This window comes from Symsagittifera roscoffensis, chromosome 4, assembly GCF_963678635.1.
Source record: "Symsagittifera roscoffensis chromosome 4, txSymRosc1.1, whole genome shotgun sequence".
NCBI classification, from domain to species: Eukaryota; Metazoa; Xenacoelomorpha; order Acoela; family Convolutidae; genus Symsagittifera; species Symsagittifera roscoffensis.
In genome coordinates this window covers 17,286,066-17,308,604 of record NC_087065.1, presented here as the reverse complement: position 1 = coordinate 17,308,604, position 22,539 = coordinate 17,286,066, and the positions used below count along the sequence as shown (strand labels likewise).

Here is a 22,539-nt window from a genome sequence, read left to right as displayed (position 1 = left end):
AAATTCCATATAAAACAAGGATAGCCGCTTACTGGGCAAGTAGTCTCAAATTAGTGTCTTTTTCTTCTGAGTGTTGCGATAAAAGGATCTGAACGAAAAACTAGAACTTAGGCATACTCGAGGCCTAGTAAAATAGGCAAATTGGACAACAGTTTTTGTAGAAAAATGACGAGACCAAAAAATCATTGAATCAAAAAATTTTCAATAGCTTCTTTATGCTTAATTTAAGCCGTAAAAAATTAGTTTCACTAAAAAAAAAGTAGTTTTTGAAATTTTTAGCGCCATTTTTTTAGCATAATTCCCAAAATGGCGCTGAAAATTTCAAAAACTAACTTTTCTTGAGCAAAATAAAATTTCACGGCTTAAATTATTAATAAAAAAGCTAGTGTAAGCCTGCTCGCTCGCTGAATTCGCTCTAGTTTGAACTAAAAATAAAAAAAACTGTTTTTCTCGATACTGGGACAAGATTTTGAAAATTCATCAATGTCGTTCGAATCACGACCAAAAGGGCTCAAATATGATATATGACTCGCAGTCCAGTATACCACTCAAAATTTGGTATATTTTCAATGGTCGGAACGATCATCTGATTTCAATTATCCGGATAAAAGCAATAAAACTAAGTACTATAACTAGTATAAAGCCAAAAACTATATTTCATTGTGCGATAGACCAAACCCGACAAATTTTGAACTTACATGAAGGCATCAGAAAATTTCTACTTAAGCTTAATAAGTTGCTGAAATCCAAAGTCTTATTTGCTGAAATCAGTGGTCAAGCGGTGGGCACGCAACGAGAGCGTGGGCGCTTCGAGCCGAAAATAACCAGGTGTTTTCGTAAGCAGTCTCGGATCTAGCAGGCACTCAACACGTATCAACCCGATTGCGACATATCAATTAAAACATGCTAATTGTCTCTGGTACGAGCTGTTCCTTTCTCGAAACTGTTCGAATACTCGCTTTCAACCATTTGTCGCCTCGCGATTTGAATTGATTATAAGCCATTCTATCAACTGTTTCAATAAATCAAGTTGTCAGCTTGAAAAAAATCTATGTCCCGATTAGATAACGCTAGCTGATCGCTAGCGTAATCAAATAAGATATACATGGCCAAACACTTGAAGAAAAAAAACTTCGTGGAGAACACTTCAATCATAGAAAAAAAATTCAAAAAAAGAAGTTGTTTGTTCAAATTTTTGAATTGAAAACATTATGCTCGCTTCACGAAACAATGATGAATGCAGTAAGATTTCCCAATGTACTACCTATTCTAATATTCCCCTAGATTTTTTTCCTCCCCATAATTATTTACCAGTAGTTCAGCTTCCAACCGTTACACGTGCCCATATAAGTTTAACTTCTCCTTTGAAAAATTATGTAACTTTACTAAAGATGATGGTTGCTATGTGAGAGATGGTTGCTACAAAAGAAACTGATTTTTAAGCCAGTTCGCATTCATTTAAAAAACTCTTTTCATGATTCATAACTTCAGAAGCACTTAGAAGGTGTTAATCGATCTTTAATCCCAAACTAACCTGCAGCTGTGAGGTGTGCGGGTGTGGTGGTTGACCTGGACTGCGATTGGGGAGACAAAACCGGAGCAATGGTGGGGTAGGAGGGAGAGGAGGTGGGAATGGATATTGGATCCACTCTGAGAGCTCCCAGCTTGTCCAGACTTGTCCCGGTGCTTGTTCCAGACTCATGTTCACTTGCTAAAAGCAAAAACATCAAAAATATCCACTTTTTAACTTCTTAATTTTTTTAGCATAAATTTAAGATTGATCATCTTCGAAGCGTGTTTAACATATGCACTTCATTGATTTGTGTGAACCTTAATCAAAAAGTTAGATTTCGAGAAATTCTGAGCACTTGACAAAAGACTATACTTTCTGACCGTCCTGTGAAATGAACCAATGGATCGATCAATGGGAATCTTTTCGTGTATGTCTATCAACTTCAAATTCAAATTTTTGTTTTGATTTAACATTTCTCAGCTCCGCTCCACATTTAAGCTGGTCTATTTACTACAATTGTTGTTTGCTCGATTTCTTTCTCTATTTTGTTTTTATCAATCTGTTTTGTTTTATTTGTTTTGTGCGTTTGTTTATTTTGACAGGTACTCTGCTATAGATATATTCCCTACCAACTTCCGTTTGTCTTAAAATTTTTCGCCACATCGAACATTATAGACAAGCTAGGCTGGGTCATGAATAGTTCGGCTGGTAAAACTTAAGACTTGAGAAAATCTCGTGCATGATCATATTTTCTGTGAAGATAACACATTTTATTCCCTAGCTAACTGTCTGTTTACTCTGTAAGTTTGAGAAGAGGGTAGACTTGTAAAAAAAAATTTGAACTAAAAGATAAATGAGCAACTACTCAGTATTTTAAAACTGGCCTAGGAAGTTAGTCGAATAGCAAATTAGACGTGGCCAACAAATACGAATTTAGGCGTCGATGCAAAAATACAAATATGGGAAATAAGAAGTAATTGCTTTGTTCGCGTCCGAAATTTGTTTACTGACTACAATTAACTTTCGTTCGAGCTTTCTCAAATGCAAATCAACTTTTCACATGCCGCAATTTTCACATGCCTCAATTGTATAATTTATGCTTTTCAAAAATGTTTTATATTGAGATTAACGTTTTATAAATCAATTGTGATAAATACTTTGATATGCAATGGGCTCATTTACTTTTTATGTAACTGCACAGAGGCGAAGTTGCACTTCGCATACACAAGCAAAAATATGACCGATAACGCTTCTGTCAGAACATGAATGAGTATAACTTTGAGTCTACAATTATGACGCATTAGAGGTACCAGTCAATTTGGAAAAAAAAGAAAATTACCAACTAACATGCCTTAATTTATAGAGCAGTCTATGGAGCAGTAATAACATGAAAAAATTGAATGTAACAAAAATAAAATATATATTTTTTTAATTTGAGATTTTTTGTGAAAATCATCACCCCACACGCCATATTAAATTAAAGTGATAAATTTAGCTCCTAGTAACAAATCAATTATGGAAAATAAGCTTCTTACAACTAATTTGGAACGATTTCTACGACGGATTAAATCGCCGCTTACGCGTTGATAGCGCGAAATTTATCGCGCGTTAATTGTCCCAAATTGGCCAAAATGGCAACTTTCAAACCCCCATAGCTTTACAAAAAATGATCAAAGGTAAAATATCTTTCCATATTTAAGCTCAGGACAACAATACTTTTTGAATGCTATAAAAAAATTCTGTCAAAAATGGCTAGTTAAAAAGTCGAAATTTGTCTGAAGAAAAAAACCCTCCCCGAGCACAAACATTCCGTTACTTTCGTTACGAAAGTCGGAAAAATAATAGTCTGTGTTTAAATCCTTAGCATTGGCTATACTTAATAGCTGTTTATTGATCAAAAAGAACACTTTCAAAATGAACATATTTTATCGCAACAATATTTGCGTCGCAACAATATTTGCGACTTAGGTTGGAAAAAAAAGATTGTTCATACTATAACACAAACATTGCTTGTGTAATGAAAACTTGTTTTAAGCAAGAAGTTTTGTTAGCCCTTTGCTTTCCGTCAAAATGCAAGTTTTGCAAAAACAATTTAACGTCTAAATTTGATTTTGTTGGTCACGTCTAATTTACTTATCGTCTAATTTCCTAACCCCAATTGAAACGCATAACTCTTATTTCTAACGGGATGATATGTCGCACGCAGTATATTGACTTAATCGCAACAGCTAAAAAACTAATTGACTCAGCTTAAAAGTAAGATTTTGTCATCCAAAACTCCAAGATACCTGACATGTTTTTTTTCTCTATTAATAATATTTTGTCAACTATTCCCTCGCCCAACAACAATAAGTTCTGTTTCAGCGACCTTTAAATGTATAATTAGGCTATTCTCCGTGAGTTGAGTTGCCTATAGAAGGTGACTTGACTACGGCCTTCGCCTCTTCATATAGATTTGAACGTTACCTGCCCCAAAAATATTTTTACGCGTTAGGCGACAGTTAAGCTCCGAAAAAACGAATGCATTTCGATCAGAAGCTTAACACCCCTCTTTGTATGGAGCTTCAACTTTTTCAAAGGTGTAACGGGGTTGATAAAATATTGGATAAATAGTCCAATGTTTCTTATTTTGATCTACTCACTGTTACTTATTGGGCTGAGCATTGCTTGTGGTCCTAACAAGTCTGCTACTCTCTCGATTGTCAGTTTCCCACTATCAAATGTTTTATCGCGATGGCCATCAAAGTCCAACTGGCTCATACCGTCAGTTGAAGCCAACTGCAGACCTGATTAAGCCATTCTGTTATTTCTTCAGTTGCTGCATTTCGATAACCAAAAAACAATTTAAGGATCAGTCAAGAACATGTCTCGAGAATACATATATAATTTCATTTGAGCTCGGCATCCAACTTCCGCACAGCATTGCTCTGAATCAATCATCAGCTAAACTGTTTTCCAGCCATTTGATATTTCAGCCAGAATTCAAAAGTAGACCTGCTAAAGATGTGTGAAAGAGATACTAGAAAATGATTTGTTTTCAATTGTTTAGCGGATTTGGGCTGAACTGGCATTAAAATTTTAAACTGAAAATTTATAGAAAATTACCGATGTACAGGGCCGGATTTAATAAGTATGGCACACACCTCTTCATCAAAAGGGTCCTCCTTAAGTATTATTTTATCAGGACAGAGGCGAAGTGGAGCTTCGCACCACATGCGATAAAAACACAAAAATAACAGTGCAAGCTAGCAGACAGAAAAAGAAAGCCACTAAGACCAAAAACCCTTCAAAAACAACCGAAGAACACTACTGGAATCATGTTCTATTTATGGAAAACACGTCCAGAAACACAATCTACGGCAATTAAGGAAAATTCAAAAAAAAAACTAACAGGCGGCAACTGAGCCGACCAAAATAAATAATTTTAGGTAGAGTCGAAAATAAAATTGTTGTCATGAAAAAACTTGAACTATAAACTCTATTCTCAGAACTTAAGCATTTTTTGCGATCCGCAATGAAGCATAAAATTTATGCTTCCTTTGAAATGACTCCAAATTAGGTGGCTAAACCGATAAAATATGTGCTAAATCATTTAAGCCGAATAATTTTTTTAAGCAAAAAAACAGCAGAATATACGAAGTCAAGGCTAGTAAAATCAAAAAATTAAAAGGCTAGTAAAAAGCAATTACATTGAAAAAATAAATACTTCTACGATGTGGCAATTAAAAGCTGACAAAAACAGACAAACTACAGGCCGAAATTTTTTTGGAAACGAATGGGCCTTCGCCGTCCCATGCGAATTCTTCACCTTCAGGCTAAGTGTCGGAAACACATAAAAGTTTGAATTCATTATGAACAAAGATACAAGTGATTCTGTTAAACAAGTTGTTAACCCGAAAAACAGTCTATATTCCGGTTTGATGACGCTTGATGATTGCAAGCGTAATGAAGCCCATTCTTGGCCGACAAACCCCCTAAAATTTTTGTAAATTCGCCAATATACACTAATTTTGGAGGGGAACCACGCCGATAAAACGCGATTTTTAGGTCCATTTTTTTCAAGAAGCGCCTAAAAACGGCGTTTTTGACATTATTTTTTTTTTCAAAATTTTGCCTGCGGCGCAAAAAAGTTTGTCAAATTTGTTTTGTCTAGTATTCAGGAAGCTCCGCAGACGAATTTTGGAAAAAAGCCAAAAAAGGAGCTTAAAGGCTTTTTTTGGAAAATTTTTGACCAAAAAATCGCGTTTTTTCGGCGCGCGCACCTACCTCAAAATTAATGAATTTTGGCGCCGAACGCGCCTTTAGAAAAATTTTAGTGTCAGCCAGCCGAAAATTGATACTTCAAAATGGTACAAAGGGGGTCGAATCCCGAGGGGACAAGGGGGGAGAGGCGTCCGCCCCCACCCCTAAAACCGCTGATGCTAAATCAGTTACTACAAATAAACCTTAGAAGGGTGTCTAAAATTGAGTGATATACGATATTAAAGCAGCCCTTTTAGGTCGGGATTCGATCGAAATTAAACACAAAACCAAGGCAGACCTTGATGCGATCAACACAAATATATCCTGGCAAGCTAGCAGATAGAAAATGAGATAAAACCACCAAATCGTTTAAGTAGATTGCAAATAGATCCAAAAATTAAATCTACCAACTACTTTATAAGTTTACCTCGAATTGAATAGGTTTGTCTTTGAACGTGATTTGTCTCGTTTGAAATTCATTTTCAGGGAAAAACCCAAGAAAAACAATTACCAGCGAAAAATTACATTGAAACGAAAAATACTAAGCCGTTCATACTCGGCAGACACCCATTGAGCCACCAAATTTACAACCAAAAAAAAACAAATTTCGTAATCGAATCCCTGGGGGATCACAACCTTAAATTCGCTACAGAATGTTTTTATTTCTGTTCTTTATTTTGCAAAATAACTGTACGCAATTAAAGCCGCTAGCAATATTCGAAGAAACATTTAATTTCTATCTGCACAAAAAAACGACAATTGAAAAAAGTGTACTCGAAAGCTGTGGTCGGATCCTCCCGTGGTACATGCAAAGCACCCTGCAATTCCTGTAAAAACATGCTTTTGATCCCCCAGTTTCAAGCATGCCAACCCGGATTAGATCGTCCTAGCAAAGCTTTGAAATTAAATCTAATAACTTTTTAATAGTTCCCAGGTAGCCCGGGAGAACTTCATGGGCGGTTAAACCCAATAGACTCAATTTATGGAAAGATTCTAGAGCAGCAAGTATTTATTTACTCTGGAGAAACTTTGAACCACGATCCTTTATGGCACATTATCGACTTACTAGCACAAAGTGTAATCAAGTCATCTACTTTTAATCTTTTCCGGCATAGGTGCACATATTTCGCTAGTTCAGGAGCGTGGCTCATTTTTACAGGCAACTTTTAGGGTTACTACATGACTTCATACTTAGTTGGCCAATTTTTTTTTGACAAAACGGAACAATTTCGATTAAATCTAAATGCAAGGTGTCAGTCAATACAGCAACGAGCTCTTTGACAACTGTCAAAAATTTAGGTGCGAATAATTGCGGGGTTACGGTGCCCATGGTTAATCAATATACAAACATAGATCATTCAATCAGTAACGGAGTTAGGGAAATAGGGTAGACTCCCCCTCGCGTCTTTGGCCCATTGATCACCCAAATGTTCTATTTTACGACCAAGGTTTGAACCGACCCGGGACTTTCTGTGATGCCGCCAACATATACAGAGCTGATTTAAATTATCCGGACAAAATGAAAAAACCTTGAAATTTAAAACGCATTTTTCTGAAATTGGGTTGATTTTAGACAAAAAATGATCAAGACCAATCTTGTTTAAGACTTTACCAAAATTAATATGGTGCAATTGTTTTTGCAAAATTCGGGCCCAAATCATCTCCGAAAATTGTCGCAAAAGGTTTAAAAATTGTTTTTATTTGAAAAAAAGGGTGTTGTATATAGTAAAAGTGACATTTATTGGCTATCAAACAAAAATAAATATGTTTATACAATACTGAGGAACTTTCAGCCTTCTTTAATTTTGGTGGGCTACATAAATGGCTTGCAGTGATATAGTTTTGTCAGTAAATAAACAAATATGTTTGGAGTATTTTCTGATTGACTAATCAACACCAAAAATGATCGTTTTTGGCGTAAAATTTTGGGCCCAAATTTTGCAAAAACCAATTGCACCATATTAATTTTGGTAAAATTTTCAGCAAGATTGGTCTTGATCATTTTTTGTCTAAATTCAACCCAATTTGAGAAAAACCCGTTTTAAATTTCAAGTTTTATTCAATTTGTCGGGATAATTTAAATCCGCACTGTATTTATCTTGAATCCAAAGTTTCATCCTTAAAATCTTAAAATTTGATCCTAAAAATTACCACTGGCGCATAAAAATTTGCAAAAAAAGGTCTTTTTAAGGCTCCGGGAGCGCCGAGGAACTCAATTTATTCGAACTTAATTGTTCGGTCTTATAAAAATTCCAAACTTAATTTTTTGCGAATCCGCTTTTGAGAAAATCCTAGTCCCGCGTCTGCATTCAATGAATGTTTTCAATTTTGATTTAACTGATGGTGGTTAAGTGGTTTTGAAGAAATTATCTCAAACAGAGGCGAAACATGGCTTGGGTCCAGCGGTGCCGCCTTTTCGGGGTGAATCCGACTGGCGACTACAGTCACCGCAAATGGCACTAGTGCAAACCTCCCGTTTTTGAGGGCGCAGAAAAAAAACGAAACATGGCTTCGCACCACTTGCAATTTAACCCTAGCATATCATTGCAAGTTACCCGACATTTATCCAAAATTTCATACTTTTTCTCGATTGAAGTTAGATTTTAACAAAACTCTGGATTATGGTACACAGAGGCGAAGCTGAGCTTCGCACCACTTGGCATACAACAATTATAAGATGAGAGCACCATGACGCTGAAACAAATTAGGAAACAGAACTTCGAACAATGTTACTATTGAAGAAGGAAGTGGAAAAACGATTTAAATAATAATGAAAAAAATTCTTTTTTGTTTGAATTTGTTCAAGTTTTTAAAGAGGTCCTAATGGGGTTAAACTTGGGCAGTCAAAAATTGTTGTCAAAGTCTCATTGATCTCGAAAGTACTACACTTTAAGAAAAAAACATCGGTAAATAAGCCGACAGAATTGAAGCCGACATCCAATTAGCTGAAACTTTAATTTAAAAGAAACATACCACGATAGATATACCAGTAGCGTATGCAAAAAAAACACTAGATAGCGGCCGAAGCTGGAGGTAATTATTTGATATTTTTTAAGAATACGCACTGATGTGAAAACGGGAAACAAGAAATCGAACGAAGCAAAACTTGCACAATTCACAAGTTGCTGGCTTATTTTCAACAAAATAGGTCAAAAAATTATTGCTTTGAAAACTAATGAAACAACAATTTTTTTGAAGTCAAAAATTTGGCAATAGATCGGAAGGCTACCATATTTTCACCGCCTCAGATTTGGGAGGGTAGTTTTCGATAGTTTAAGTCAAAAAACGGTAAAAAAAATCGAAAGTTTGACGTCTCAGAGGTACATAACTTCTGGTGTAAAAATATTTTGGCGTACAAGATGATGCAGACGAGCTTACCAACAGTCGCTCTCTCTATTGAACCAACAATCTCAGCTTTAAGAGTGTAATGTTTGAGAAAATTAAAATAGTTTCAAAAACGGTAGGAGAAATCACAAATTTGGCTATTCCTAAGGTCATAACTTTTGGTTTTAAAAATTAAGGCGGATCCATTTAAGCGGAGGAGCTTCCCAAAACCCTTCCTTTCGATTGAAATCAAAAACTCAGATTTAAAAGGGTAGTTATGAGAAAGGACAAAAAGTTCCAAAAACGGTTAAAAAATCGAAAGTTTGACCTTTCCGATGGCCATAATAACATGGCGACAAAAAAATTGGACGTAGTCGCTAGGACAGGACAGGGGAGCTTCTCGCCACTCGTTCTCTCTATTGAATCCAAAATCTCGTATTTTGAGGGTAGCTTTTGAGAAAATGTATAAAAAAAATTGGGGACAAAAATTCGACTTTTACGAGAGCCGCAACTTTTCATATCAACAAATTGGGAAGCGCCTCTTCTGCATGGAGGCTTCACATAAACTGCTCTCTCCATTGATGCCAAGAAGTCAGATTTGGAAGAGTACTTGAAAAAAGTCAATAAGTTTGAAACAACCGTCCAAAAAGCAAAGTTTTGACTTTTCCGATGGCCATTTTTTTTGCATTAAAAACTTTGGGAGTCACCGCTTCTGCAGGAGAGCTTCAACCACCTGCTCTATCTATTGACCCCAAAATCTTCTGATTCGGATGGGTTATTTTCTAGAAAATTTAAAAAAATAAGTGTCAAAATTCCCCCACACATTTTTTCGAAGTCTGTAGAAAGTGAAGTAAAGGTCAAAAGAGACTAGATTATGCAGGCATACAGGGGAAAAAAATTAAAAATCTTGCCAAAAAATTAAAAAGCCGAATCCGTACATTTTTATTATACGTTTTTATCAAACCGGAACTAGATAATTTGGAAACTAAAGCGACAGAGCTTAAATCGACAACCATGAAGTCGAAAAATTATCAGCAGAACTCTATAATTATACATACAACATTTTGAGTAGTACCCGGCAATTAAATTTGAATAAGCCGCAAGCGTAACCAAGCAAAAAATGTACAGAAATCGAAAATTATTGAAAATCAGAGATATTAAGTTTGCCATAACGGGAATGAATCAAGATGACTTTCAATTCTACAAAGAAACGCTGATATCAGAAGAAACTAGGCCTATTGCAGAATCTTCTGCATTTTAATATCCTGTCATACGCAAAAGTCATGAATACATACGCAAGGAGAAAATGATTCATTAAATTTCAATCGAAACAGATTTACGATCAAATGTGTTTCTAATAAATCTGAACGCAAAAAAACTTTAGCAGAGCGCGGAGTATAGGTGAAAATTAGCAAAAATCATCCAACGAAAATTATTGATCCCATAACTATAGTGGTGTGTTATCAGGGTACACTCAAGGGCTGCAAATATGGCATCCAAACATTCCTGCTCAAATCCTTTTGGTTTCCGAGATATGGCGTTTCAAATGATTTCTTCAATTTTCTTTTAAAAAGTCTGAAAAGAATAACAGACCCTGAAACTCTCAACCCTGTGATGGGTTACTCTCAGAATAAACTCTGGAGCTGCAATTCCACTATCAAAAACTGACTGCTCAACTCTTTTTAAATTTCAAGATATGGGGTTTTTATGCTTTTTTCAACGATTTTTCAAAAAAATTAGATTAAAAAAAAGAACTAATAAAACTTGGAACTCTTAACACTATGGGGTTGCAATTCTGCCTTCTTAACTTAACTGCTCAAATCCCTTTGGTTTTTGAGATATGGCGTGTTTTATTCTGTTTTCAATGTTTCATTATGTTTTCAAAAAAGCATAAGTCGAAAAAAAAACAATAAACGTTGAAAAAAAAACAAGGTGAACCAAAATTTTCGTATGTCTCGACAAAGGAAACCTAGGGCCCAACTAAAGCTTGAAGTACGTGTTTGATTTTTTGATGTTGGAGTAAATGCTTAATTTCAAAATTTGGACTTTGCCCAAAACCTTAGTTGTTTCTCTAATAAAAAAAAGTAAGAGTGAAAATTTTTGAGATTCTGAAACTTTCTCATAGACAAAACTTCTAAAATAAAAATTAAGGAGCAATTTGACTTAGCAAAATCCGTAACTTTTTTTCTGCTAAAGACATGTCGTGGCCCGTAAAGTAGAGAAGATTCCCAAAATCGGGTTTCTCGATTGAAAACTTAAAAAGAGAATTTATCGAGAATGTCCAAAAAACGCTCAACAAAACAGAAAGTTTACATTTCCGAGAAGGATACCACTCTGTTCAAATAAATTGGGCGTAGCAGGTTATGCAAAAAAATAAACCCAACCTGAAATTTCGATTGAACCCTAAGCCCAGGTTTGGCAGGGTAGTTCTCAAGAAAAGTCAAAAATTTTAAAAAAAAAACGGTCAAGAAAACAAAAACTTGAATTTCCGAGGTCCGTAAACTTTTGTCAAAAAAGGAATATTCGCTTATGTAGAGGAGCTTCCCTCAACCCTTTTTTGTATTGAACCCAAAATCTCAGACATGCTCAATTTCACGAAAATTCAAATTTGATTCAATTGATTTCGTTAAACTAGTTGTTAACCCGAAAAAAGTTTACATTCTGATTTGACAACGCTTGCTAATTGCAAGCATAAAAAACAAACATGGCACAAAATTTCCCACTCAAATATATATACCCAACTAGCATACCGAACGCAGCAACGCTACTTCGAAAAATACAGCCCTTGCTGATATATTACAACAAAACGCAACATAAAATTAAGAGACAGCTAAGGAGAGTAAATGGACGTAAATTTTTGGGAAGTTAAACCCTCTTTCACTCGACTTTTCCGAAATGCTTTTCCAAGCTTAAAACTTTTTAAATTTCTGAATACTGTAAAAAAAGAAGAATCAATTTTGTTTCTCTGATGTGGCGTTGGGAAGGTTGGGAAATGGGCTGATAAGGGTTGGGAAATGACTGTGCAAATCTGAACAGTCAGATTTGCACTTCTCTGCTCTATTGGTTTGATTTCAAGAGATTTTTTTTGTAAAAAAAAGAAACGTCATCTCGAATTATAAAATTCTTCACCTTTATAATAAACGTGAGACAGATGGCTATCAACAAATTAATCTATATCTGCAAATGCTAAAAAAACTAAAACTAGCGTTTAACGCACCTCCGGTGCTTCGAATTTTTTCGACAACTCATGAAAAACCGCATATATTGGACTCAAGATCTGCAAACTTGAAGTGTACTCTGACTCCACCCAATTACAGGGATGGTAATTTCAAACTTTTTAAATTCCTATTTTGAAAAACTATTTAAGCGTCATCTCGAAAACTTAATGGGCCTCTGGAGAAACTTGGAAGCCAGATTTGCAGCCACTGACAGCATCCTACAATACGGTTGGGAATTTCAAATTACTTGAAATTTTTTAAACTTAAGCTTCCCGAAAAAAAATGAAAAAATCATGAGAAACGTCTTATCTCGGAAACTAAAAGCATTTGAGCAGTCGCTTGTGGCAAGATTTGTGACTCCTGAGAGTGCCCTGACAGCACTCAACTACAAAGTTAGGATTTTTGAAATAGGAAAAAAAAAACATTCAAATTTTCTACATTTTTTTTAAGATTTTTTTTTAAATCACAAAAAACGTCATATCTCGTTAACTAAAAAGAATTTGGCCTTTCAAAATTGGCGAATTCGCAATCCCTTGGTTAATCCGGACAGCAACCCAATATTGAGCTGCTTATTTTAAACTCCGTGAAATAACCACTAAAATCAAACCGAAAAATCGAAAAAAAACTTGACCATTGCAATATACGATATAGCATAAACGTGCAAAAACTCTTTGGTTCAACAGGCGAAAACATTACGTTGAAAAAGCATGGCGAGATAGTTAAGCCCGCATTTAAAAATATAATAGATGACCCCCTAATAGGTCGAAAATTTTGAGAAGTACTTTTTTGAAACTATAAAAAACGTCACATCTCCGAAAGTAAAAGGCGTTAAGCAGTCAAATGTGCAGGCCCGAGTTCTGTGACAGCAGGCAACGTGGAGATTAGGCTTTCAAACTTTGAGAAGTTTTTCTAAAACTAAATTTTGAAAAATCTTAAAACGGCATATTTTCAGAAACTGATAGGTTTTGAGCAATCAAAGTTTGAGGCTAAACTTGCAATTTAGAGAAATTTTTCAAACCTAGATTTTTTGAAAATTATTTATATTTTTTTTTGAAATTTTTGAAAATTATTTATTTGGAAAACGTCATATCTCAGAAGTTAAAACGATTTGAGAAGTCATACTTGGGGGCAAGAGTCGCAACCCCTGAGAGCGCCCCACCATAGGGTTGGGAATTAAAAATGTGAGATTATTATTTTTTTCAAATCTCGTGCGCTTAAGGAATTTGAGTTGTGATATTTGAAGAAGACTTTTTTTGTAACTCATGGTAGCACCCTGACAGCACCCCACTATTGGGTTGTTTATTTCAAACTAAGAAAAACAAACACTGATTTCAAACTAGAACATTGAAAAAAATTCTTTATCATGACAAGATGCGATATAGCTTGAATGTGAGCAAGCTTAAACATGTGGTTTTTCTGACAGCTGGGAGAACCCAGACAGTAACCCACTATAGGGTTGTGAATTTGAAATTTTGTCAAGTTTTTGAAATATAAGTTCATTCAAAACTTTGAAAAATTCATTTAAAAAACATCATATCACGTAAATTTAAGAATTGAGCAGTCGTATTTGGAGGCAAGATTTGCAACCCATGGGAGAACACTGGCAGCACCGCACTATCGGGCTAGGAATTTTGAATTTTGTGAAGCTTTATGACCTTAAGTTGCTTTGAAAATTTATGAAAAGAAAACTGTCATATCTCGTAAACTAAACGTATTTGAGCAGTTTCAAAGTATTTGGTTTCAAATTGAAGGCACAATTTGCATTCGCAAGGTTAAACCTGGCAGCACCCCGCCATAGGATCGTCCATTTCAAAGTCGATGAAAAAAAGATGAAGCGAAAAACGCCCGTTACATTATGTAGATGGATCACTCCCACTTTTATACTATCGTACAGTGCGCTGTCCTCCACGTCTTCCCCTGTGGCATCATAGCTTAAACCTTACACATCGGCAGCAGCATTCATTAACTAAAAAATCGAAAAAAGCATTGCAATCTACGATATAGCTTTAACATGCACATCTTAGTTCGTTTCTGGAAGCTTAAACGTGAGACAGATGGTATAGCTTAACATGGGAAAATAGGCAGATGCATTTAAATATAAACTAGCATCTAACGCACCTCTGGTACTCATAATAAACCGCATATATTGGAAATAAGATCTGCATTCTTTGAGTGTACTCTGACAGTACCCAAATACAAGGTTCGTAATTACAAATTTTGCAAAGTTTTTTAAAAAAGTTTTATACAAATTTTGAAGAACCATAAAATTTTGTGAAGTTTCATAGTTCTTCAAAAACTTAAAAAGAACTAAGAAACGTCACATCTGGGAAACTAAAAGCTAATGAGCAGTCGCAGTTTAACGCAAGATTTGCAACTTTTGAGAGTACTCTTTTAGTACCCAACTACAACGTTGGGAAATTCAAATTTTGAAAAACTTCATCTTAAGTTTTCTAAAAAAGTTTTTTTTTGAGAACCAGAATGAATTTCACATCTCCAAAACTTCCAAGATTTCAACAGTCTTATTTGGTGGCAATATTCGCAATCTCTGAAAGTATCTGACAGCAAACAACTACAGGGTTGAGAATTTCACTTTAAGGAAATATTTTGAAATTTGAGTTTTCTAATTTCCAAAAAAAATCATAAAAATCGTCTTATCTCTTAAACTAAAAAAACATTTGGGCATTCATAATTATAGGACGGATTTGCAACCCCTGAGATTACCCTCACAGACTCCAATAACAGGATTGAGATCATCGACGTTTTGGAATTTTTTAACATCTTAGTTTTTTTAACTTCGGAGAAAATCATAAAAAAACGTCGTAACTACAAAAATTTGAGCAGTCATATTTGGGGGCGAATTTCACAACTCCTGAGAGTACCTTGACAGATGAGAATATCAAGTTTTGTGAAATTTATTATATCTAAGTTTTCTGAAACAAAAATTTTGAAAAAAAAATCCCAAAAAAACGTCATCTCGAAAACTACAAGGATTTGAGAAGTGAGATTTAGAGCCAAGACTCGCAACCCCTGAGAGTACCCTGACAGCCCCTAACTACAGGGTGAGAATTTCAAAAAATAAGCAATTTCATAAAATTAATTTTTCCAGAAACGCAAAACCTGGGAAAACTCTGACAAAATCCCACTATCAGGTTGCTAATTTCAAATTTGATAAAATGAGAACTTCATTTAAACTGGAAAATCGAAAAAAAACCATAGCATTATACCAACGATATAGATTAAATGTGAAAAAAAAAATCTTTTATTGAACATGCAAAAAAATACGTTGAGAAAGCCTGAACATGGCGAGATAGTGAAGCCCATATTTAAATATATAATAGATGAACCCCTAATAGGTCGACAATTTTGAGAAGTACTTTTTTGAAACTATAAAAAACGTCACATCTCCGAAAGTAAAAGGCGTTAAGCAGTCAGTTGTGCATGCCCGAGTTCTGTGACAGCAGGCAACGTGGAGATTAGGCTTTCAAGCTTTGACAAGTTTTTCTAAAACTAAATCTTGAAAAATCTCAAAAACGGAATTTTTTCAGAAACTGATAGGTTTTGAGCAATCAAAGTTTGAGGCTAAACTTGCAATTTTGAGAATTTTTTAAACAGATTTTTTGAAAATTATGTATTTAGAAAACGTCAGCTCTCGCTCGGAAGCTAAAACGATTTGAGAAGTCATACTCGGGGGCAAGATTTGCAACCCCTGAGAGCGCCCCATCATAGGGTTGGGAATTTAAAATGTCATGGCGCATTTTAATATATAATAGATTAGATAATAGATAGCTGAAAGTTAAAAAATTAGGAGACGGGTAGACAGACATAATCAAGTTAATTTAAAAAAGCAGGTATACAGACAGACAGACTTAAATTGGGCTCGCAAAAATTACTGAAAAATAATGACCTTGCGGAAAACTAATAGAAAAATTTTCTTAAGCATTGCAATATATTATATAGCTTAAACATGAAAAAACTCTTTCGTTAAACAAGCAAAATTATTATGCTTGAACATGGGAGATAGCTGTCACTCGCATTTAAATATACTGTAGATATAGATAGATAGATAAGAGATAGATATAACTACATGCTTGGAAAACAAAAAAAATAAGCAGAAAACGATAGTACGACAATTGAATTTTTCGGAAAAAAAATCATTTTGCAAAAAACCAGCACCGGGTTGGAGTCAAACGCATGACCTTTATCATACCAAATTTGGACTAATTTTCCGCTCAGTTAAGGTTCCTATAAACATTTTATTAACGTGAAAAAAGTCTAGTACCCTGGCAGCATTATCCTTGCTAATCGCAAAATTAAAGACCACACTGAATACATTCTTTCGATCTGACTGCTGAATCTTGAAAAAATTATATTTCTATTATTTTAATTTTACAAAATTTGAAGTTTGATTGACAAAAGTGGATTGCACGAGACCATAAGCACCAACTCTGAACCAATGAACTGAAGAAACTATCTAAATTTAATTTAAGAAATGGTGACTTCAACGAGAAAATGATTAATGACGCTGAAAATAGTACAGAAGTTCAAAAATGCAAGGGAGTGAATAATATATGTATATATCATATTTCAAGCTCCAGCGCATCAGAAAATTTAAGACTGGTAAGAAAGCAAAACTCATATCATCAATATGCTCAGTGTGAATTGGATAAGCAAATAACTGTGAAAATGTTCTCAATTCTATTACTCTTTATATTGGTCATTTTTTTTAATCCAAAAAACTTGTTTGAATTTAGAGCAATTGCATAACGCAACGCAGCTGAATTTTCAAGTGAGGTCATTCTGAATTTACAGCACTGAATTGATAGTTATTTGCTTTACTGGGTTAATGAAAGCCAATAAATAAAAGGGATTAAAGAACAGCTTGCTTGAAGAATACGAAAAGATTTTGCCGAAGAACGCTCAACATCTCAATGAAGATCATAATGCAAGAAGATCGTGACTAATGCAGCCAAAAATTAAGTGTGGGAAATGATGGATAATAGAACACAGAGGCAAAGCTTCGCTTCGCACTACTTGCGATACAATACAAAGTTAGCAGAAACTTATATAGCAAAAAAAGACGGAAGCCGCTGGTTGGAATCATATACTTTTTAAAAATCGAAAACTTTTCCACGTTTGTATCGAATGCGTTCAATTCGAGGAAACAGATGCCGAAAACCAAAACAGCCCATGTTATTTTAGTACTGAAACAAATTTATCAAGCGGTAGCCAGCAGAAAGTACTTGGGAAGACAAACAATTGACGATTGCCACTTTGTTTTGATAAAATAGTTAAAACTTTTATTTAGCTTGAAAATCTGAAAATTAAAATCCACAAAAGAAATTAGAAGTCGATCACGTTTTATGTGACCTTTATTCTTTTGCTGTTCGATAGTGGATTTTACCTTCTTTAAACAAAAGAAATCAACTGAACTAGAGAAAATCAAACCGGGAAAAATTTGTTGAGCGTGAACAAAATTTTATTTTCAAAAAAAATAAATAAATAATGAAGACATAAAAGAGTCTTCACTGCATTCATCGGTTCTTAATTAAAAAAAGTTGATTTACAACCAACATTTGAAGAAAAAAATGAAAAGAGCTGCAAATTAAAATACGAAACAGCTCAAAAAGATCTGTTGGTGAGGTGAGGCATTCCATCGGAACCGACGCCAACTCCTGGCCCAAAATATTCAACTGATTTTAGTAAACTAGTTTATAACCTGAAAAAAGAATATATTCCGATTTGATATTACTTGCCGATCGCAAGCGTAAATAAATAGATCTAAGGATTTATATACAGGTAAGGTTAAGATTGTCAATTAATTTCGTCCCTCTAGATATTTCAAGTGGCAGGACATCTCTCCTTCAATTTGAACAATTCCAATCCAAGTTGTTGTGAACTTCCTTCAGTCAAGGCCTGTGACTTATAACATGCAAACTTGCTTGCCGCACTGGAACAGTTTTTGGAATGATACGCATGTATAAGTCCTGGATCAGGTACCCTGTAAACTGTCAAGCCTGCAGACCTGACCTTGGAATGAAATTGCTCGTCTTCGTAACCCCACTGGTTATACTCAGGAAACGAAACGCGTTCTTTGAAATCCGAGGACTCTATACACGACATTCCGAATCCAAAGTTGCGCCACAAACCTGAATCTTTGCTCAAGTACAGCTCAAATTTGGTCAAATGAATTTTAGACAAATCTGGATTGTACTGGCTAAATACCATGGGGAAATAAGCGCTTTTTCCCTTTTCCGAAAGCAGTCGACACCTGTTTAAAGTCTCGGTTGTGAAAGTCACGTCAATGTCACTGAAGAATAATGTACAACCCGTTTCGGAATGCTCAGATGTGGGGCACTTAGCTTTTCTCGCTCCTGTATTCAGTCCACGTCCTCTTGAAAAAGGTCCAACAAGCGATATGATTTGAACTCTGTTTCTTAATTCCTGATTTGGGAGAACTTCGCCAATTAGCGTAAATATTTTATTCTCTACTGTCATTCTATCCGCCATTTTACTGACGAAATTTACCAGTACAACTGAAAAGTTCTGGTCAATATTCATGAGGCTCCTCAAGAAGTTGAGAAACACTTCCAGACGTTTTGGCTCATTCGAGTAGGCTACAATAAGATTGACGTGTTCTAGCCTTGATGAGTAAGTTGATGGCAGGTACTCTGGAGATGCTGCTGGCAGGAATGTTGATAGCTTTAACAGTCCGTTTGACCTCTGGACTAAGAGATGATATAAATTTCCGAAGCCGTCAAACGGCTCAGCCACCACATCTGTTACTTCGGTTGTAAGTGGTGACAGTCCATGGTATTCTAAGGTTGCTTTAATCAGAGGTGCCATGAGAGCTCTTTCAAAGGAAAATATTGACCTGTAACAAACAGACAAATATGGCGTAACAAATCAACAAAAAATTGAGTAGCCTGGTTGCAACAAAGGTCATTTATCGACTGATTTTCTGTTAACATAGGCGCAAAAAAAAACATCTTGCTTTATCATTTTCTTTGGTTTGATAATTAGCGCGCAAATTATAACTACGGTGCTTCAAAAACTTCATTGAACGTGGAAATCACTTCCCAAAACATATAAAGAAGAGACATTAAAAGCAAACGCAAAAATAGGCTGGGGGTATCCAACAGCTTTCAAGATTTTATACAATGAACTCAAGTGAAACGCACCTTCGGTGCTTCGAATTTACTACAGGGTTGGTAATTTCAAATTTTGTAAAGTTACTCAAGTTTTTTTTTGCAAATTTTGAAAAACCATAGAATTTCGTGAAATTTTTTTATAGCCAAGTTCGTGGACAATTTTTAAAATCGCCATATCTCGAAAACTACAAAAAATTTAAGCACTCATATCTGGAGGCGAGATTTGCAACCCTGAGAGTTCTCTGACAGCCCCTTACTTCAGATTAAGAATTTCCAAATTGTGAAAAAAAAATAAATTTAGTTTTTATGAAAAAAAAACTTTCTGAAATAAAATCACAAAAAACGTCATATCTCGAAAACTGCGACCATTTCAGCACTAATATTCGAATGAAAAAATCGCAACCCCTATTAGTACCCTGACAAAGCCTCATTATAGAAATGGGAATTTCAAATTTTAAGAAAATTTTTATATCTAAGTTCTTTGAATATTAAAAAAGACATTAAAAACGTCTTATCTCGGAATCTAAAAGCATTTGAGCAGTCGCATTCGGACGCAACATTCGCAACATGAAACTCCTGAGAGCACCCTTACAGTACCCAACTACAAGGCTGAGAACTTCAAATCCTTTGAATTTTTTAAAATCTAAGTTTTCTGAAAAATTAAAAAGAAATCACAAAACACATCATATCTCGAAAACTACAAGGATTTGAGAAATCATATTTGGAGGCAAGATTCGCAACCCCTGGGAGTACCCTGACAGCCCCAACTACAGGGTTGAGAATTTTCATAAACTCAAGATTTGGTTATTCAAATATGGAGGCCAAAATTGCAACACCCGGGGAAACCCTGACAGAATCCCATTATTGGGTTGCTAATTTCAGACTTGGTGAAACAAACACTGAATTCAAACAGGAAAATCGAAAAAATCTTAACCGTTGCAATATACGATATAGCTTAAACGAGAAAAAATTCTTCCGTTAAACATGCAAAAACAATAAGTTGAAAAGCTTAAACATGGCGAGATAAAGAAGCCCGCATTTAAATATATAATAGATGATATAAAAATAAAAATTTAAACCCCGACATTTTTACAGCAACTGAAAAAAAATTGGGTCTTTCTGATCCGCTTTGATTACAATGAGCCATTTACTGAAACTGCTTGAGAAAAAAATCTGACCCTCTTTGGACTTCAAGAACAATTTATGATTGGTACTTTTTGATAAAATTAACCCCATATGACAACACTGGATGAATAAGTAAATTATTTATTCCGCTGAGAAAACTGAACATCTGTTTTTGAAATTGAAAGTCGATCACGTTTTTTGTCATTTATGCTGTTCGATAGTGGAGTTGGCTTCCTTTGAAAAAAGTAAATGAAGTGATATGACGTTTTTGAAAAAAGATAAATAAAGATAAATCAAGTCAAACCGCGAAAAATCAAAATTGAGCGTCAACTTTTTCCTGAGACAAGTCCTATACTGGGCGACATTGAAAACGCAACAGCAAACTCTCAATGAACCAAAAAATTTAAAGTGAATGATTTGAAAATTTGCAAAAAAGCATATGCTTCATGTGATAGATAGCAACAAAATTTGACAATTTGCCTTAAAATTGAGCTCTAGAAAAAAAAATTAGGCAAAAAAACGTTAAAAAAAGGTCTATGTATTATCTAAGTTTTCATTGGAACTGACTTAATACCTTGATCCATTAACAGTTCTGGAAAATCATTGCCTTTTTACGGTCAAAAACCGGAAAAAACCGAAGGTAAAGCCCTAAACATTCCTCTTCTCGTTGGATTAAAAATGGGTTTTTTCTGGTTAACCTCAGGCTTAATTTGTTTTCAAGCTTGTAAAGAAATTCGAATTTAGTAAAAATTCAAATGCAAAACAGTTGCTGAAATGTAACAAATTTGCTTTAAAAGCGCTTGTCTGTAAGATTTCCCGTTTTTTTAAACCGTTTTATTTTGAGGAAAGATTTAAGCGAAATTGTTGATGAAGCGTTTTCAATGTCGCCCAGTATGTTTAATAAGACCTATATAACAAAAAAATCACCAAGACCTACATAAGAGTACTCATTATGTTCATTTATTTTATGAACTGTCATATCTCGTACCTTAAGAAGTCAAATTTTGAGGCTCGACTTGCAAACTGGAAAATAGGCTGATAATTTAAATTTTACGAAATAAACATGGAAACGAAAAACTTTAGGAATTTAGCGATGCAACACAAAAGAGCCAATTGTGTTTAATAAGTATGTATTCGAATTAAAATTATTAGAAGAAAACAGCTAAATAGATTAGATTCTTTTAACCTTGAAGGGTCCTGGTTAGCTGAATAGCATACATTTGACGAATAAAGAGTCGCGTATGATTCGAATTCATACTGAGCACTCTTAATAACTTTTTGATAGGATTCTTCGTCGTATTTCCTCTGCTCATTGTTGGAGATATAACAGTAAGTGCTCAGCACATTAACAGCTGCAACGTACGGAGAAAACGGATTGAAATAAAGATATACTCGAGCTATAGTTTGAATCAGTAAATGAAAACATCCAATTACACCTAGAACATAAAGGGCGCGTTGTCGAGTAGGTAAAGGCATCCAAAATCTTATCCGGCGCCTGTTTGTTATATAGGAAACAGGCATAATTTTCATTGTGATGACAGAATTTGTATACTCTTTCCTGTGCGAGCTTCGATGATTGTTAATTTGCATGGCACATAACGATAGCTGTGAATTGTTTTTCGCCTCCTCATTCAGTTCTAAAAAAAAACTACTGACTAAAGAATGGAACAAGACAAAACTCCATTATCTTCAACTGTTATAATAACTTACAATCACACAAATCATGGCTGGTACTTTTTTTGAGGACAAAAGACTTCATCAACCATATTCAAAACCTTGAATTAGCACAGTACAAGTGTATTAATTTATTGACTCGATAGTTTAAGGATCCGTGCATTAAGAATACACGACCGCTTCGAAGTATAACGCAATTAAACAAAACTAGCGTCTAACGCACCTCCGGTGCTTCAAAAGACAAACGAACATGAAAACGTGAGCAGCCATATTTGGAGTCCAGATATAAATCTCC

General features: G+C 34.9%; 2 protein-coding genes across 3 annotated transcripts in view; both read right to left on the bottom strand.

Moving 5' to 3' along the window:
* Positions 1 to 22,539, bottom strand: part of LOC134844626 (uridine-cytidine kinase-like 1) — a 345,869-nt gene that overhangs the window by 31,630 nt on the left and 291,700 nt on the right. Inside the window, exons 2-3 of one of the 2 annotated variants that reach the window (XM_063861405.1) lie at positions 4,156 to 4,340; positions 1,535 to 1,711 (exon numbers count right to left, since the gene is read on the bottom strand). In XM_063861405.1, the coding sequence (XP_063717475.1) occupies positions 1,535 to 1,711; positions 4,156 to 4,273 (295 nt within the window). In that variant the 5' untranslated portion in view covers positions 4,274 to 4,340. Of the gene's footprint in view, positions 1 to 1,534; positions 1,712 to 4,155; positions 4,621 to 22,539 lie in introns of those variants that run through there. The other variant, XM_063861404.1, reaches the window with a different exon arrangement.
* Positions 18,021 to 22,204, bottom strand: LOC134844188 (chondroitin sulfate N-acetylgalactosaminyltransferase 1-like). Its single transcript, XM_063860754.1, has 2 exons — positions 21,757 to 22,204; positions 18,021 to 19,168 (listed from the first exon to the last, which is right to left on the bottom strand). Exons 1-2 carry the CDS (start codon positions 22,158 to 22,160, stop codon positions 18,136 to 18,138), a joined length of 1,437 nt encoding a protein of 478 aa, XP_063716824.1. The 5' UTR covers positions 22,161 to 22,204; the 3' UTR covers positions 18,021 to 18,135.